This window comes from Stegostoma tigrinum, chromosome 12, assembly GCF_030684315.1.
Source record: "Stegostoma tigrinum isolate sSteTig4 chromosome 12, sSteTig4.hap1, whole genome shotgun sequence".
Lineage (NCBI taxonomy): Eukaryota > Metazoa > Chordata > Chondrichthyes > Orectolobiformes > Stegostomatidae > Stegostoma > Stegostoma tigrinum.
The window spans coordinates 27469722-27487358 of record NC_081365.1 but is presented as its reverse complement, the minus strand read 5'-3'; the positions used below and the strand labels follow the sequence as shown (position 1 = coordinate 27487358).

General features: G+C 43.0%; 1 protein-coding gene across 2 annotated transcripts in view; it reads left to right on the top strand.

The window, feature by feature from the left end:
- Nucleotides 1-2720: 2720 nt before the first annotated feature.
- Nucleotides 2721-17637, top strand: part of LOC125457310 (E3 ubiquitin ligase TRAF3IP2-like) — a 67805-nt gene continuing 52888 nt past the window's right edge. Inside the window, exon 1 of one of the 2 annotated variants that reach the window (XM_048541363.2) lies at nucleotides 2721-2882. In XM_048541363.2, the coding sequence (XP_048397320.1) occupies nucleotides 2875-2882 (8 nt within the window). In that variant the 5' untranslated portion in view covers nucleotides 2721-2874. Of the gene's footprint in view, nucleotides 2883-3000; nucleotides 3099-17637 lie in introns of those variants that run through there. The other variant, XM_048541362.2, reaches the window with a different exon arrangement.

Below are 17637 nucleotides of genomic sequence, written 5' to 3'. Positions count from 1 at the left end.
GTAGGATTTGTTTAGATTAGATGAGATTCCCTCCAGTGTGGAAACAGGCCCTTCGGCCCAACAAGTCCACACCTCCCCTTGGAGCATCCCACTCAGACCCAACCCCCTATAACCCACACACCCCCGAACACTACGGGCAACTGAGCACGGCCGATCCACCCAGCCTGCACATCTTTGGACTGTGGGAGGAAACTGGAGCACCCGGAGGAAACCCAAGCAGACACAGGGAGAATGTGCAAACCCCGCACAGACAGCTACCCAAGGCCGGAACCGAACCTGGGTCCCTGGCCCCGCGAGGCTGCAGTGCTAACCACTGAGCCACCGTGCCACCCATCTGAAGAAATTCTGTCTGGCTAGTTCTTTACCATCTGAACATAAATAGATGAGCTTACAATGATTTGGAAAACATATGTTTTTTAAATTCAAAAGCTGTTACAATCAATGGAAGAAGAAATGTACCATGCCATCATTCTGCATGTTGAGATAACAACTTAGAGAGGGTTGTAATGTGAGTTTATAGAACACCAAGTCAAGTCTTCAAACTGGGAATGCAGAATACTCGGAATCAGTGCCATTAAAGGACAAAATTAGAAAGTAAATAAACAATGAGCAGAATATGACAAAAGGATTGATTTCCTCACGTGAAAAGTAGCAAGACCAGCATTTATTGGCCATCCCTACGTCATTTCTAAGTTTGGAAAAGAATATCTTTCCATGTTATGTCAGAAAAACACCATAATTTTGATTAGGCAAAAATCAAGAAAAGTCATATCACTTTTGAATAGAAAAAAAAATAACAAAAATGTCCTAGATGAGCTCCGTGCTCTTTTACTATTTCCAAATAATTAAACTAAATGGTGCAGAATAATTGAAGAGATCCAAAATTAGCATCTGAATTTAGCCTCCAGTTGTTAATACAACAATAAAGAAAATTAGGCTAAAATACAGTGCATTATCTTTCTAAGTCAAATTTTTTTCACCATGCTGAGCAAAAAGAAGTAACTACAATTAGATTAATCTATTTGGGACTCTCACATGAAATTTTAAACAGTAACCAGACAGTGTAGCAAGTCAAAACTGAAAGTGCGGATGCTGTAAATCAGGGAAAAACAAACAGAAATTGCAGGAAAAGCTCAGCAGGTCTGGCAGCATCTGTGGAGAGAAATCAGAGTCAACATTTCAGGTCCGGTGACTCTTCCTCAGAACTGAAAGTAGCAAGTCAAGTGTGTAGCAAGAGCAATCCCAAGCTCATGCAGAAAAGTTTAGCAGCAGGAAGGGCAGTTTGCTTCTAAACCAAACTTCAAATGATAGTTGATGTGAATGGAAATGGCAAGCAAGTTAGGGCCTACCCTGTATGATATATGGGGGTCCCTGCCCAAATCCTGAAAGGAATGCACAAAGTTTTTAATTAAATGGATAAGGATAGTAACAGAAACAAATCTGCAGTAGAGGTCAAAGATGAGCAATCTCAAAATGAAATCTGAATGATAGTACCTGAAGATAGTGAGAAAAGTCCTGCAAATCTTGGGTATCTAGGAAAGTGATGTGGAGGCGACGGTGTTGAACTGGGGTGGATTAGGTTAAAAATCGTGTGACACCAGGTTACAGTCCGACTGATTCATTTGAAGACACAATCTTTCAGAGTCTTGCTCCTTCTGCAACTGAAGGAGCGAGACTCAAAGCCTGTATCTTCAAATAAACCCGTTGGACTATAACCTGGTGTAGTGTGATTTTTGATCTAGCAAGCGGAGAAATGAAAACTAATAAAAAAACACTGATGGTAAATATGAACTTGATATCATGTATAGGACGAAAGAAGAATTGGTGCTGGAATAGAACATACATAGAACATTACAGCACAGTACAGGCCCTTCAGCCCTCAATGTTGTGCCGACCTGTCATACCGATCTCAAGCCCATCTAACCTACACTATTCCATGAACGTCCATATGTTTATCCAATGACGACTTAAATGTACCTAAAGTTGGCAAATCTACTACCGTTGCAGGCAAAGCGTTCCAGTCCCTTACTACTCTGAGTAAAGAAACTACCTCTGACATCTGTCCTATATCTTTCACCCCTCAATTTAAAGCTATGCCCCCTCGTGCTTGCCGTCACCATCCTAGGAAAAAGGGTCTCCCTATCCACCCTATCTAACCCTCTGATTATTTTATATGTTTCAATTAAGTCACCTCTCAACCTTCTTCTCTCTAATGAAAACAGCCTCAAGTCCCTCAGCCTTTCCTCGTAAGACCTTCCCTCCATACCAGACAACATCCTAGTAAATCTCCTCTGCACCCTTTCCAAAGCTTCCACATCCTTCCTATAATGCGGTGACCAGAACTGTACACAATACTCCAAGTGCAGCCGCACCGGAGTTTTGTACAGCTTCACCATAACCTCCTGGTTCCGGAACTTGATCCCTCTATTAATAAAAGCTAAAACACAGTATGCCTTCTTAACAGCCCTGTCAACCTGGGTGGCAACTTTCAAGGATCTGTGTACATGGACACTGAGATCTTTCTGCTCATCTACACTACTAAGAATCTTACCATTAGCTGGTCTTGGCTTTATTAAGATATATGGGTGAGAGTATTTGGTAATAAATAAAAGTATCTGACTTCAGTGAGATTAGAATACACATGAGTTTTGTTTCTTCCGGAAAATGTTGAGAATGTGTTCGAGTTGAGTCAGGAACCTCCCCTTCCCTGCACTCGAGAGGCTCCAGTTTGCTGACACAGATATTGTTGCCGTACCTGTAAAGACATGCGTCGAAGATTTATTGCTGCGCGAACATAGTTTTTACGGTTCGTTTTTGTGTTACTTGTTGGAAACGTTTTGCTTCATATGAAAATCCTCGATTAGAGGCATAAGGATGTTGAGGTAAGCTGCAAGTAGCTTTTGTCTTTCAAGTTTACTTTCTGCTTTGAGCTCGGTCATTTTGTTTTTGTTTCTCTTTCTCTCTCTGTCACTAAGTAACTTTCTTTCCGTCCATGTCTTTTTCAGCTGTAAAAAAAATCGGAATCTTTGCCATTACGCTGTTCTAACTTTTACATAATGTGAGAGGATGTTGGAGGACTTTAGTACCTCACTTTTAAAGTAAGCGTCAGGGTTGATTTCAAGTAGATATTCTTTAAAATGAACAGAAAATCTTTAGTACGAGCTTCAGTACCCTCACTGACATATTGATAAACTCAGCCGTTCGAATTGACATGAAGCTGACAAGTTTTTTTTAAACGTTTTGCTACTTTCTGCAATTTGAGTATTGTAGTTTGAATTTTGTTCCTGAAATCGCCAAATTTTCTTCTCTCTCGCCCTCCCTCTCCACTTCCTGGTTGTTACTTGGCTGTCTGCCACCCTTTCCTCTCTCCAAATTCTTTACCTTTTCCTAAGCATTTAGTCACTGCCCTGGAGAAGTAATGTACCAACTTGGTGTGCAAGGATATTCTATCCTGTTCTTTATATTCGATCACTGAGAGAATTTACAATGCTTGGTGGAATATGTGAGGGGAAAAATTTTATGAATTCGTGAAAAGTGCATGCTTGTTTGATTATAGTTCATGATTTTAAAACGCAGTTACGTAAGAATTCGAAATGGTTCTTGAGCAAAGCAGCCAATAAATTTTGTTCTTTATTGAGGATATTTTTAAAGGTTCAAATTTTAACATGATTCTTTCCCACAATGTATGGGAAAATTGAAGTATTTAAATATTGAGTTTAAAAAATGGCAACATCTTGGTAGGAACTTGTATCTGCCTAATTTTCTTAAATCTTAAATATTACAAAGGATGGAATTTGAGTGCTTCCCGACATGTTAGTCCTTTTTTAGGTTTTGTGCTTTAAATACGATCAACAGCGTTGTGTTGAGATTTCTGTGAACTCATTGGGATATAGAAGAATGAGAGGCAACCATTTGAAACACACAAGGTTCTTAGTTTGACAGGGTAATGCAGAAAAAGCTGTTGCCCTATTTTGGGAGGGTCTAGGATCGGTGGTATAATCTCAGAATAAGGGGTTGCACATTTAAAATTGACATGAGGAATTTCTTAGTCTGTTTCCGCACTGTATGACTCTTCGATCCAACCAGTTTATGTCGAACGTAATCCTAAACTTAACTACTCCCACCTGCCTGCTCCTGGCCTACATATCCCTCCCAGCCTTTCCTGTTCATGTACTTATTCAAATGTCTTTTAAACGTTGTAATTGTGCCCACATCCATCACTTCTTGAGGAAAATCATTCCACAAACAAATTGCCCTCTTTTTTTTTTGAAAAAAGAAACATTGTCCTTCGTGCCTCTTTAAAAATCAGTTTCCTGGTTGTGAGTCTGGAATTGTTTACAGCACAGGGCTGCTGGGACTAGGTTATTCAATATATAGTCAAGGCTGAGGCAGACAGATTCCTTACTTGGTAAGGAATGAAGGGTTATTGGGGGCAGAGGCAGGAAAGTGAAGACAAGGATAAATCAGCCATGATTTAGTTGAATGGTAAGAACAGACTTACTGTGTCCCCCTTCTGCTCCTGTGCCTTATGGTCTAGCTGTGGCCACTATGTCTTATTAGCATATAGACGCCAACTTGAGAAAAGCAACAATTTGACAACTGAAGCTGCATGGAGTTTAATAAACCTTACCCTTCTTAAAATAAGAAAACATGTCAGTTGAGTTAATCCTGTTTCTAGTTCTCTTCAAATGGCAGAATCGTTATAAATGTTATAGTACTTTTTTTTGTTTTCTAATCAACTTATTCTGATGTCGTTACACACCTCTGGAGCAGGTAGGATTTTAACCCAGCCCTCCTAGTTCAAAAGTAAGGATGCTACCGCTGTGCTACAGGAACCCCAAGATACTTTTAAGTGATCTGTTCCAACATGTTGCATGTCTCGAGCAAGTGGGACTTGGACATCGATCTTCTGTCCCAGATGTAGGCACATTGATAGGCTTATTCATAAATCCTCCTCTTATGTGGGTTGAACTGCTGAAATCCAAGCTTTTAATACTTAATTTGTGCATGAGACAGCTAATTTCCAATAGATGTCTCCAGTTAGTATAACTGGGCACAGTGCATCATGTGACAAGGATGAAAACTCGATCCTGATTTTCTACTTTGAATGACAAGGGTTTGACTCATTAGATTTTAAGAATGAGAGAGTCCTACATAAAATGCTAGTTAACAAAATGGAGACTGATAGAACAAGAGGAACAGTGTTAGCTTGGATGAAACGGGGAGTGTATTTATTTGCACCATTCAGTGCCATTCTCATCTTGTAACTAAGCAGACCATGTCCACAGGTAGCAAGACCTTAACAATTTGCAGGTTTGAGCTGATAAGTGTTGAGCAACTTTTGCAATGGTCATCTCCAACAAAAAGGAATCTACCCATCTCTTCTTGACATTTAATGGCAGTGCCATTACTGAGTCTCCTACTGTTAACATTCTGTGGATTACCATTGATCAGAATCTGAACTGGACCAGCCATGATGATGAAATTGGGGATTCTGTGGCTCTTCTCCTGACTCCCTGTGCATACCTACCAACTATTAGGCAGAAATCAGGAGGGAAGTGAAATGTTTTTCACTTGGTTGGAAGAATGCCTTTCCAATGACATTCAAGAAGCTTGACACCTCCAGGACAAGTGGCCTGCTTGATTGGAATATCCTCCACTTCTGATGCATTGTGACAGCAGTGTGTCCCATCCACAATATGCACAGCAGCAACTTGGCAAGATTCTTTCAACAAAGTCTTCCAAACAATAGCCAGCTTCCACCTAGAAAGAAAAATGCAGACGATGAGAATGACCATGTTCCAAACCATGCCATACACTGTTCTGACTTGGAAGTGCATCATTGTAATTTAACTGTTTAAATCAGATTCCTGGGATTTCCCAACACCATTTGGCGTACCTATCACTATCACCCTGTCAAAAAACAACACACTCCATGGGCTGCTTTCTTCAAGAAGAAGCTCACCACCACTTTCTCAAGGGCAATTAGGAATGAGCAATAAATGCGAGCCTAGCCATGAACACTAAATTTTAAAATAAAAGTTTTAAAAATCAAAATGTTGGTATTTGCTCAAAAACAGAGATACAAAGCTGTTTATAGCAGCACCATAAGGAAGCAGAATTTGCAGACAAGTGGGAGTAAATATTTTAATGTTCAAACTAACACATTTCAGTGCAGACTTAACAACAGCATAGTTCAAAGGAGTAGGGACAGAGGGACATGTATGTAAATTTTTTAAATAGGAGAATTATACAAAGTACAAAGCAGGGAAACTACACTGAACCCCTTAAGGCTGTGGTTAGGACATGACTAAAACATGGCAAAATGTAGTGATTTTTAAGAAGGATCTGTGCATTCTTTAGGGGTTAGGCATTCTTTTTGGAGGTTTATCTGAATAGTCACAGTGATGAAGGATTTTAGCTAGACAGTTAGTTAGGTCGGTGTAATTCTCCTTCAAGCAAAGAATATTATGATGACATCTGAATGAGTTCTACAGGATTCTGAATTGATTTAGATAAACTAGACCAATAAAAGCTATTCCGATCAGCTGATGGTCCAAGGACTTGACAGAATTAAGGTTTCGGGCTGAGTATATGGTGTTGGGAGGGGGACATTGAGTAACTGACAGGAAGTATAAAATGAGCTGGGTATTATTTTATTTAAATAGAAAGCAGACAGCTAAAGAGCAGAAGCTCTTACAAGTTCTTTTATATGATTCAGAAAAACCTTGCATCTGAGTTCAATGAGTAATAGGGAGGGTAAGTTGAATGCTGGCCTTTTATTTCAAGTGGATGGAATATAAAAGCATGAGGTTTTGCTAAAACTGTACAAGGTGCTAGTCAGACCACAGCTGCAATATTGTAAACCTAACTGGATCCCTTATCTAAGGAAAGGTACATGCTGGTGTTGGAGCCAATCCAAAGAAGGTTCGTTTAAGTTGATACCAGCTATGAAGGGGCTTTCCTTGGATATTTCATAATCAAACTCTTCAGAGATGTTAATGTACAGCTGTGGAGCAGATGACTTTTGAAACCAGGCTTCCTGACTCGGTGATAGGGATTTTACCACTGTGCTACTGAAGCCCTGGAGGGGTTGTCTTTTGAAGAGCATTTGAGTGGATGAAGCCTCTACTCATTGTAATGCAGAAGAATGAGAGGCAACATTTTATTGAAACATACAAGATTCTTAAAGGACATAACAGGGTAGATACAAAAGGATTGTTTCTACTGTGGGTGATTCTAGGACCAGAGTGCATCGTCTAGAGTTTTGAAGTCATAGAATTTTATAGCACAGAAATGGACCCTTTGATCTAACTTGTCCATGCTGACCAGCTATCCTAAATTAATCTAGTCCCATTTGCCTGCATTTGGCCTATATCCCTTTTAAACACTCTACTTTTAATACCCATCCAAATGTGATGGAGGCTGGTACTTCCTCTGGCAGTTTGTTTCAGACATGCACCACCCTCTGTGTAGAAAATGTTGCCCCTTAGGTCCATTTTTTTCATCTTTCCCCTCTCGCCTTAAATCTATGCCCTTGGGTTTTGAACCCCGCCCCCACCCCACCCCACCCCACCCCACCCTTGGTTACTCAACTTATCAATGCTCCTCATAATTTTATCAACTTCTATAAAGTCGCCCCTTCGCCTCCGATGCTCCAGGGAAAATAGCCCAAGCCTATTCAGCCTCTCCCTAAAGCTCAAACCCTACAACCCTGGCAACATTCATGTAAATCTTTTCTGAACTCTTTCAAGTTTCACAACATTCTCCCCATTAGCAGAGAGACCAGAATTGCATGCAATTATACAAAAGGCCTAACCAATGTCCTATACAGCTGCTAACGTGACCTCCTAACTCTGACACTCAACGCACAGACCATTAAAGGCAAGCATACCGAATGCCTTCTTCACTTCCTATCTACCCACAATTCCACTTTCAAGGAACTACAAATTCGGTCTCTTGTTCAGCAGCACTCCCCAGGACCTTAACATTAAGTGTATAAGTTCTTTCCTGATTTGCCTTTCCAAAATGCAGCACCTCACATTTATCTAAATTAACGTCCATTTGCCACTCAGCCCATTGGCTCATCTGATCATGATTCCATTGTACTCTGAGGTAACCTTCTTTGCTGTCCACCATACCTTCACCTCCAATTTTGGTGTCAACTGCAAACTTAAACATATCTCCTATGTGCACATGCAGTTCATTTCTATAAATGATAAAAAGCAGTGGACCCAGCACCAATCCTGTGGCACACTGCTGGGAACAGACCTCCATTTTGAAAAGCAACCCTCCACCACCAACGCCCTTTGTCTTCTATCTTTGAGCCCATTCTGTATCCAAATGGCTAGTTCTCCCTGTATTCTGTATGATCTAACATTGGTAAACAGTCCACCGTAAGGGACCTTGTCAAACACCTTACTGAAGTCCATATAGATCATGTCTAGTACTCTGCCCTCATCAATCTTCTTTGTTACTTCTTCAAAAACCTCAATCAAGTTAGTGAAACACTATTTCTCATGCACAAAGCCATGTTGACTATCCCTAATGATTCCTTGCTTTTACAAATATATGTAAATCCTGTCCCTCAGGATTTCCTCCAACAACTTGCCCACCACCAATGTAAGGTTCACTGGTCTGTAGTTCCCTGGCTTTTCTTTGCCACTGTTTAAGAAAGGTGGCACTGTTAACCAACTTCCAGTCTTCTGGTACCTCACCTGTGGGTACCGATGATGCAAATATCTCAGCAAGGGGCCCAGCAATCACTTCCCTAGCTTCCCACAAAGTTGTCGGGTACACCTGATCAGGTCCCAGGGATTTATCCATGTTTATGCGGTTTAAGACATCTGGTACCAACTCCTCTAAAGTGGACATTTTTCAAGATGTTGCTATTTATTTTTCCAACCACTACCTATCCTTGATATCCTTCTCCACAGTAGACATTGATGCAAAATACTCATTTAGAATCTCGCCCATCTCCTGCAGTTCCACACATAGGTGGCCTTGCTGAATTTCAAAGGGCTCTATTCTCTCTTCCCCAGTTATCCTTTTATCTTTAATGTGTTGTAGAATCCCTTTGGATTCTCCTTAACTCTATTTGCCAAAGCTACCTTGTGTACCCTTTTTGCCCTCCTGTTTTCCCTCTGAAGTTTACTGCTATTGCCTTTATTCTCTTCAAGAGATTCACTCAATCCCTGCTGTCGATACCAGACATATGCTTCCTTCATAGTCTTGACCAAAGCTTCAATTTCTCTCGTCATCCAGCATTCCCTACACCTATCAGCCTTGCCCTTCACCCTAACAGGAACATGCTGTGTCTGGACTCTAGTTATCTTATTTTTGAAAACTTCCCATTTTCCAGCCATCTCTTTACCTGTGAATTTCCGCACGCAATCAACTTTTGGAAGTTTTTGCCTCATATACTGTCAAAATTGCCCTTCCTCCAATTCAGAACTTTAACTTTTAGATCCAGTCTATCCTTTTTCCATCACTATTTTAAAAATAATAGAATTTTGGCCACTGGCCCTGAAGTGCTCTCCCACTAACCCCTCAGTCACCTGCCCTGCCTGGGTGAGAGGAGGTGTATTCTAGGTAGCTGTGGGAGTCAGTGGGCTTGGAGTGGACATCAGTTTCTAGCCGGTTGCCTGAGATGGAGACAGAGGTCCAGGAAGGTGAGGGATGTGTTGGAGATGGCCCAGGTGAACTTGAGGTTGGGATGGAAGGTGTTGGTGAAGTGGGTGAACTGTTCAAGCTCCTCTAGGGAGCAAGAGGCAGTGCCGATACAGTCATCAATGTACCGGAGGAAGAGGTGGGGTTTGGGGTCAGTGTAGGTGCGGAAGAGGAACTGTTCCACGTAACCTACAAAGAGGCAGGCATTTTCTCCCTCTTGGCCCAGGAACTCTCCACCTATGTCTGTGACACCATGCACACCCTCCACCTCCTCCAGAACTTCCAATTCCTTGGCCCTCAACACCTCATTTTCACCATGGACTTCCAGTCCCTATACACCTGCATTCCTCATGCAGCTGGCCTTAAGACCCTCCGCTTCTTCCTGTCCCAAAGGCCCTACCAGTCCCCAGCCACCAACACCCTCATCCACCTAGCCAAACTCGTCCTCACCCTCAACCACTTCTCTTTTTCGATTCCTCCCACTTCCGACAGACAAAGGGGGTGGCCATGGGTACCCGCGTGGGCCCAAGCTATGCCTGCCTCTTTGTAGGTTACGTGGAACAGTCCCTCTTACACCCCAACCTCAAGTTCACCTGGGCCATCTCCAACACATCCCTCCAACACCTTCCTGGACCTCTGTCTCCATCTCAGGCAACTGGCTAGAAACTGATGTTCACTTCAAGCCCACCGACTCCCACAGCTACCTAGAATGCACCTCCACCTATCCCCCTGCAAAAATTCCATCCCCTATTCCCAATTCCTTCGCCTCTGCCGCAGCTGCTCCCAGGATGAGGCATTCCACTCCTGCACATCCCAGATGGCCGCATTCTTCAAGGACCGCAACCCCCACCGCCCCGCCCCCCCCCCACCGCCACCGCAGTAGTCAAGAACGCCCTTGACCGTGTCTCCCGCATTTCCTGCAACACGTCCCTCATACCCCGCCCCTGCAATAACCGCCCTAAGAGAATCCCCCTCATCGTCACATACCACCCCATCAACCTCTGGATATAACGCATCATCCTCTGACACTTCCGCCATCTACAATCCGACCCCACCACCCAAGACATTTTTCCATCCCCACCCTTGTCTGCTTTCCGGAGAGACCACTCTCTCTCTGACTCCCTTGTCCGCTCCACATTGCCCTCCAACCCCACCACACCCGGCACCTTCCCCTGCAACCGCAGGAAATGCTACACTTGCCCCCACACCTCCCCCCACACCCCCATCCCAGGCCCCAAGATGACTTTCCTTATTAAGCAGATGTTCACCTGCACATCTGCCAATGTAGTATACTGTATCCACTGTACCCAGTGTGGCTTCCTCTACATTGGGGAAACCAAGCGGAGGCTTGGGGACTGCTTTGCAGATGCCTCCGCTCGGTTCGCAATAAACAACTGCACCTCCTAGTCGCGAACCATTTTAACTCCCCCTCCCATTCCTTAGCCGACATGTCCATCATGGGCATGATGGATGTGGGAAATTAGGGAACCCAGCTCATCCCCGCCTCCCTAACCTGTTCTTCCTCTCACCTATCCCCTCCTTCCACCTCAAGCCGCACCTCCATTTCCCACCTACCAACCTCGTCCCGCCTCCTTGACCTGTCCGTCCTCCGTGGACTGACCTATCCCCTCCCCTCCTCTCCACCTATCTTCTCCTCTATCCATCTTTAGTCTGCCTCCCCTTCTCTCCCTATTTATTTCTGAACCCTCTCCCCATCCCCCTTTTCTGATGAAGGGTCTAGGCCCGAAACGCCAGCTTTTGTGCTCCTGAGTTGCTGCTTGGCCTGCTGTGTTCATCCAGCTCCACACTTTTGTTATCCACCTTTTGGATTCTCCAGCATCTGCAGTTCCCATTGTCTCAGATTCACAACCAGTACACTTGTGCAGACATAATCATCAGTAACATGGAAACTCTTTCTCATTTCCCACTCCATCACAAAGAGCTCATCGTTCTACCAAAGGCTATCTTTATATCTTGACAATCAATGTACCCAGAAAAGAGCACAGTCTTACTGCCCTAAAAACACTGCATCAGTTTAACTTAGTACCTTATGTTTTTACATTTTTTTTTAAAAGCTTAATGAAGAGACAGATGTCAATAACAATATACAGTCAAAAAGCAACTCCACTCTACCCACTGTTGTGGATTTACAAAAAAGAGCAGTAAGGTTACATTTTGGCAGCACGGTGGCTCGGTGGTTAGCACTGCAGCCTCATAGTGCCAGGGACCTGGGTTCAATTCCAGCCTCGGGCAACTGTCTGTGCGGAGTTTGCACATTCTCCACTTGTCTGTGTGGGTTTCCTTGGGGTGCTCCGGTTTCCTCCCACAGTCCAAAGATCTGCAGACTAGGTGGATTGGCCATGGTAAATTGCCCATTGTGTTCAGGGTTGTGTGGGTTATAGGGGAATGGGTCTGGTTGGGATGCTTCAAGGGGTGGTATGGACTTGCTGGGCTGAAGGGCCTGTTTCCACACTGTAGGGAATCTAATTTGAAATTTATTTGAAAAACTTAAAGACGAACCACTTCGCTGCTCTCCTGCTGTGAGTTGCCCCACACAGGTTTCTCCAAGGTGAGCTGTGAATTTTGCCATTTGTTAATTTTTCTTGGACGAACTCCAATGTCCAGAGATACTTGAAACCACACAACAGGAGCAGTTAGCTGTACAGGTTACTGCCGGTCAGACAGCAGTGCGGATTTATTACTCAGGATGATTCACTTCCCATTTCGTCATTGCCTTTGTCTCTCTCCCTCCTTTTTAAAGTGCTGTTATTTTGATTTCTTTTTTGCCATAGCAACAGCTTACGAAATAATAATTACTGTTCTTGGAATTCAAGCAAATTAGCTCCAATTCTGAAAATACCTCAAAAAAAGCAGCTTTGACAGCCACATTTTTTTTTCTACTTTCCATCTTGGATTATCCAGAATCCTTTTTGTTTCCAAGACAGTGAGGAGAAATTTCTTCTCTTAGAGTTGTGAATCTGTAGAATTTTTTGTTAATCTGAGGGCTGTTGAGGCTGTGTCATTTGTAATGTATTCAAGGTTGGGACACAGACTTTTTCTCAGGAAAGGAATTGAGACATGTAGGGAAAAGGCAGGAAAGTGGAGTTGAGAATTATCCAATCAGCCATGATCTGATTGGCAGAGCAGATTTGATGAAATGAGTGGCCTACTTCAGCTCCTATGTTTTATGGTCTTAAGGCGAGGAAGAACCTCTTTTTAATGCAGTGAGTCTGACCCGGAGCTCATTACCTAATGACTGAATGCTGGGGATATGAATAGATTTTACTAAAATTTGGGCGGGCACTTAAAGGAATTGAACTTGCAGGGTGACAACAAACTTGGCTTATGGGACTGACTGGAATTATCCATAAGCCATTTGAGTTAAATGGCCACCTCATTGAGTTCAGAACAGGGCCTTTGCCCATTGAGTCAACACTGACAAAAAAATGACTCTACTCTAAATCTTCACTAGTCCCAGCACTTGGCCCATATACTTGGACGTTAGGATATTTCAAGTGCTCATCCATGTATTTTCTAAAAGACTGTGAGGTTTACAGCCTGAACTATCCTCCTCCTGTGCTGGAATGAATCTCTGGTGTTGACTCTAACTGCATGTGCAATTGAACTCTGCCATAGATGCTCCATAATTGCATACCTGTTGGATACAGTAATGGAGACAATTTTATCTCACTTGAAATCTCTTTCAGAGCAAGTCCTTCTGGGATACTCTTTGACCATGATGTGCAAATTTGCAACTCCTTATTGAAACCCGTATTGTATGGAACGTGTAAACCATATTTCTCTAATCCATTCTATGATCTTGAATAATTTATATGTGTCCTCCATTACTCCAATGAGCAACATTCTGAAACTTTCTTTTGTTTGATTGCTCTCAAGCTTTATGATCCGAGCTTTCATATCTTGCATTTTGACCCAAATTTCAGATTGTTTCCAAATGCAAATGAAAATTGTAGTAAATATTTAGTTTTAATTCTTTGGAGTTGAGTGGAGATGTGTTTCATATGTTGGTTGACCGTCCTAAAATTAATCAACATAACTTTTGAATGTTGCATGATAACTTTTTTTAAAATAAAAGGCTAATACTAAGCCATAACCTCAAATGACAGAATAATCAGTGAAATTGAGGAGTTAATAACAGCTTTGAATTTTTAGGTACAGTAGCAACTACAGTGATTTGACTAAAGGTCAGTTGCTTGTAGTGCCTTTTGTAATTTTGTGAATTTAATTGGTTTGTACATAAAGTTAAGCATTAAACATTCTTCCTGGTAATTTCAGTGTTTAGAACTGTTTGCTCACAGGGAGGTTATTCAGTTTAGCACTTGGAACCATATTCGTTAGCTCCTTTTCTTTCATCCACTTGACCAATTAACTCTTGTGTTGAACCAGTTTGTTTATTTGGTAATTGACACAGAAATGGAATCCAGAGACATGCCAGTATGAAAACTTTGTTCTGTAACTATGTACATTTCAGTCTCTGAGCGACTGAGGAATTAAGGGGAAGAAGGAAAAGAAATTTTCAGTTGCTTTCACTTTTTTCCTAAAAGTTTTCAGATTCTGGGACTTGCTTCTTCTCCTGTTAGGCTAAGAATCAGGTTAGTTGGTGAGTATCAGGTGACGAAGGTCTATTCTATTAAAATTCGGTATAATTTAGTAGCTAGTGTTAAGATTTCTTTAAAATGTGATAAACATATGATGACATTTAATCTTATTATCAAGTAGTTCTTTAGAAGATATTAAGGATAGCAGGACTGGTAATGTGTCACAGTGGCAGCACACAAAGGGGTTCCTGGATGCCAGTTTGCCCTGGACCCCACACACCTGTGAGCAGTTGTGTTTGAGTTGGAAACTGAACTATAGACATTGCAAACCAGGGAAAAGGAAAAATAACTGTGTGCTTTGAACCAGGAGGTAGTCATACCTTCTGAAGTTTGATCTTCTGATTTAGGGCATAGTCTCATAATTAAGTTGTGCTAATTTAAGACTAAAATGAGGAGGAATTCCTTTTGAGGGTTGAGTGTCTTTGGAACTCTTTGTCACAGAGGGTAGTGGTGGTAGAGTCCTTGTATGTATTTAAGGCTGTGAAAGATAAATTCACCAATCAGTAAGGGAATCCAGGGCAATGGGGAAAGGGCAGGAATATTGGATTAGTCATGATGCTGTTAAATGGCAGACTAGGTTCAAGGGGCCAAATGGCCTACTCTTGTTCCTACTTCTTCCCTGAATCCTGACCAAATAGACAGTAGAGTACGACTGGAAATGAGGCAGATAAGGGACCCAGAGGACAGGCGCATAGAAGTGTCAGCCTTCATTATTGTTCGGCAGGTTTGAAGTTCTTTCACCTTGTCTGGATGAGAATGGGGGCCGCAAACTGGATGTGCTAACAGATCATGGCACCATAGTGTGGAAACCATTCAACAAAGGGATGCAAGATTAAATGTTCTGGTGAGATGGAACAGTGAGGGGGATTCAGACTATTCCCTGCAGAAAGAGTGAGTGTTCTGGTGGATGTATTGCCTGCTTGATGCCAGGGTGTACGATATCTGCTCAGTGTTGGGCAGCAGTTTTCAATAGGAGTGGGTTGTGATCTACGTAGGTACTAATAAAATTTATCAATCCGAAAGAAAAATAACATACAATTGTGCAAAAACAGGCAACAGCTTGGGGAAAAAAAATGGCCAGACTACCAAAAAATTGACCTAAGCGAATAATTATAGGAGGTTTGGAAAACGGGGTTGAGAGGAAGATCGGTTTATTTGTGATAAGTATTTAGAGTTTATGGCATAGGCAGTTGAAGGGATAGTCACAAAAGTTGGTGATCAAGTTTCAGCAGGGAGATAAATAAAGGGAGACCAGTTTTCCTGAGACTTGTGTGGTTCCTGGAGATTGCAATGGGGAGGGATTTGGAAGTTAGGGTGAGATTTTGAAAACCACATTATTTGATACGATTGGGAATCAGTGAGCATGGGTGATTGCTGAATAAGGCACTTCCAGGAGAGTTTTGGATGACCTCAAGGAAAATAGAATTGTCATTATACATTCAGAGATAATGGGAATTGCAGATGCTGGAGAATCCAAGGCAACAAAGTGTGGAGCTGGATGAACACAGCAGGCCAAGCAGCATCTTAGGAGCACAAAAGCTGACGTTTTGGTCCTCGACCCTTCATCAGAAAATGGGGATGTGGAGAGGATTCTGAAATAAATGGAGAGAGAGGGGGAGGTGGACTGAAGATGGAGAGAAAAGAAGATAGGTGGAGAGGAGAGTATGGGTTGGGGGGGTGGGGAGGACGGACAGGTCAAGGGGGCGGGATGAGATGAGATTAGGAAATGGAGGTGCGGCTTGAGGGGGGAGGAGGGGATATGTGGGAGGAAGAACAGGTTAGGCAGGCTGGGACAAGCTGGGCTGATTTTGAGATGCAGTGGGAGGAGAGGAGATTTTGAAGCTTCTGAAATCCACATTGATGCCATTGGGCTGCAGGGTTTCCAAGCGGAATATGAGTTGTTATTCCTCCAACCTTCGGGTGACATCATCATTATGGCACTGCAGGAGGCCCAGGATGGACGTGTCATCTGAGGAATGGGAGGGGAGTTGAAATGGTTTGCGACTGGGAGGAGCAGTTGTTTACTGAGAACCGAGCGTAGGTATTCTGCAAAGCGGTCCCCAAGCCTCTGCTTGGTTCCCCCAATGTAGAGGAAGCCACACTGGGTACAGTGGATGCAGTATACCACATTGGCAGATGTGCAGGTGAACCTCTGCTTAATATGGAAAGTCATCTTGGGGCCTGGGATGGGGGTGAGGGAGGAGGTGTGGGGGCAAGTGTAGCAATTCCTGCGGTTGCAGGGGAAGGTGCCGGGTGTGGTGGGGTTGGAGGGCAGTGTGGAGCGAACAAGGGAGTCACGGAGAGAGTGGTCTCTCCGGAAAGCAGACAGGGGTATGGATGGAAAAATGTCTTGGGTGTTGGGGTCGGATTGTAGATGGTGGAAGTTTCGGAGGATGATGCGTTGTATCCAGAGGTTGGTGGGGTGGTGTGTGAGAACGAGGGGGATCCTCTTGGGGCGGTTATTATTATGCAGTCTTAGGTTACGGGTTTCTCTTGGCATCTTTCTTTTTTGCCTGTCCCTAATAGCCTTTAAGAAGATTGTGACGAGTTGCCACGTTGAATTACAGCAGTCTGAGATGTGTAGCTAGACCCATGTTGCAATTAGGGAGGGAATTCCAGGATTTTGACCCAGTGACACTGAAGGGATGGAGGTATGTTTCCAAGTTAGGATGGTGAGTGGCTTGGAGGGGAACTTGCAGATGGTAGTGTTATCATGTATCTGCTATCTTTGTCCTTCCAGATGAAAGTGATTGTGCATTTGGAAGGTGTCTTGGTGAATTTCTGCAGTGGATCATGTAGATAGTGTGCTCTCAGGGGTGGAGGAGCAGGTGTTTGTGGATGTGGTGCCAGTCAAGTCCATGGTTTTGTACTGGGTGGTGTCAAGCTTCTTGCATTGTTGGAGCTGAACCCGTCCAGGCAAGTGGGGAATGTTCCATCATACTCTTGACTTGTGCCTTGTAGATATGGAGCAATCTTTGGAAAGTCAGGAGGTGAGTTATGAAATACAAGATTCAAGTCTCTGACCTGCTCTTGTTGCCATAGTAGTTGTATGTCCAGTACATATCTGTTTATATCAACAGTGATGTCCAGGATGTTGATAGAAGGAATTTGATGGTGATAAAGCCATAGAATATCATGGGGCAATGGTTGCATACACACTCTGCCTTTGTTGGACTTGCTCATTCCCTGTCCTGTAGCAAGGATGTTACTTGTTGACCTGATTCTGGATATTGTCCAGGTCTTCCTTTGTTTGTACGTGGTCTTCCTCAGTTCTTGAGAAATGATTAAGGGTCTTGAACATTATAACATTGTGCAATCATCAGCAAAAATCTTCACTTCTGATGGGAGA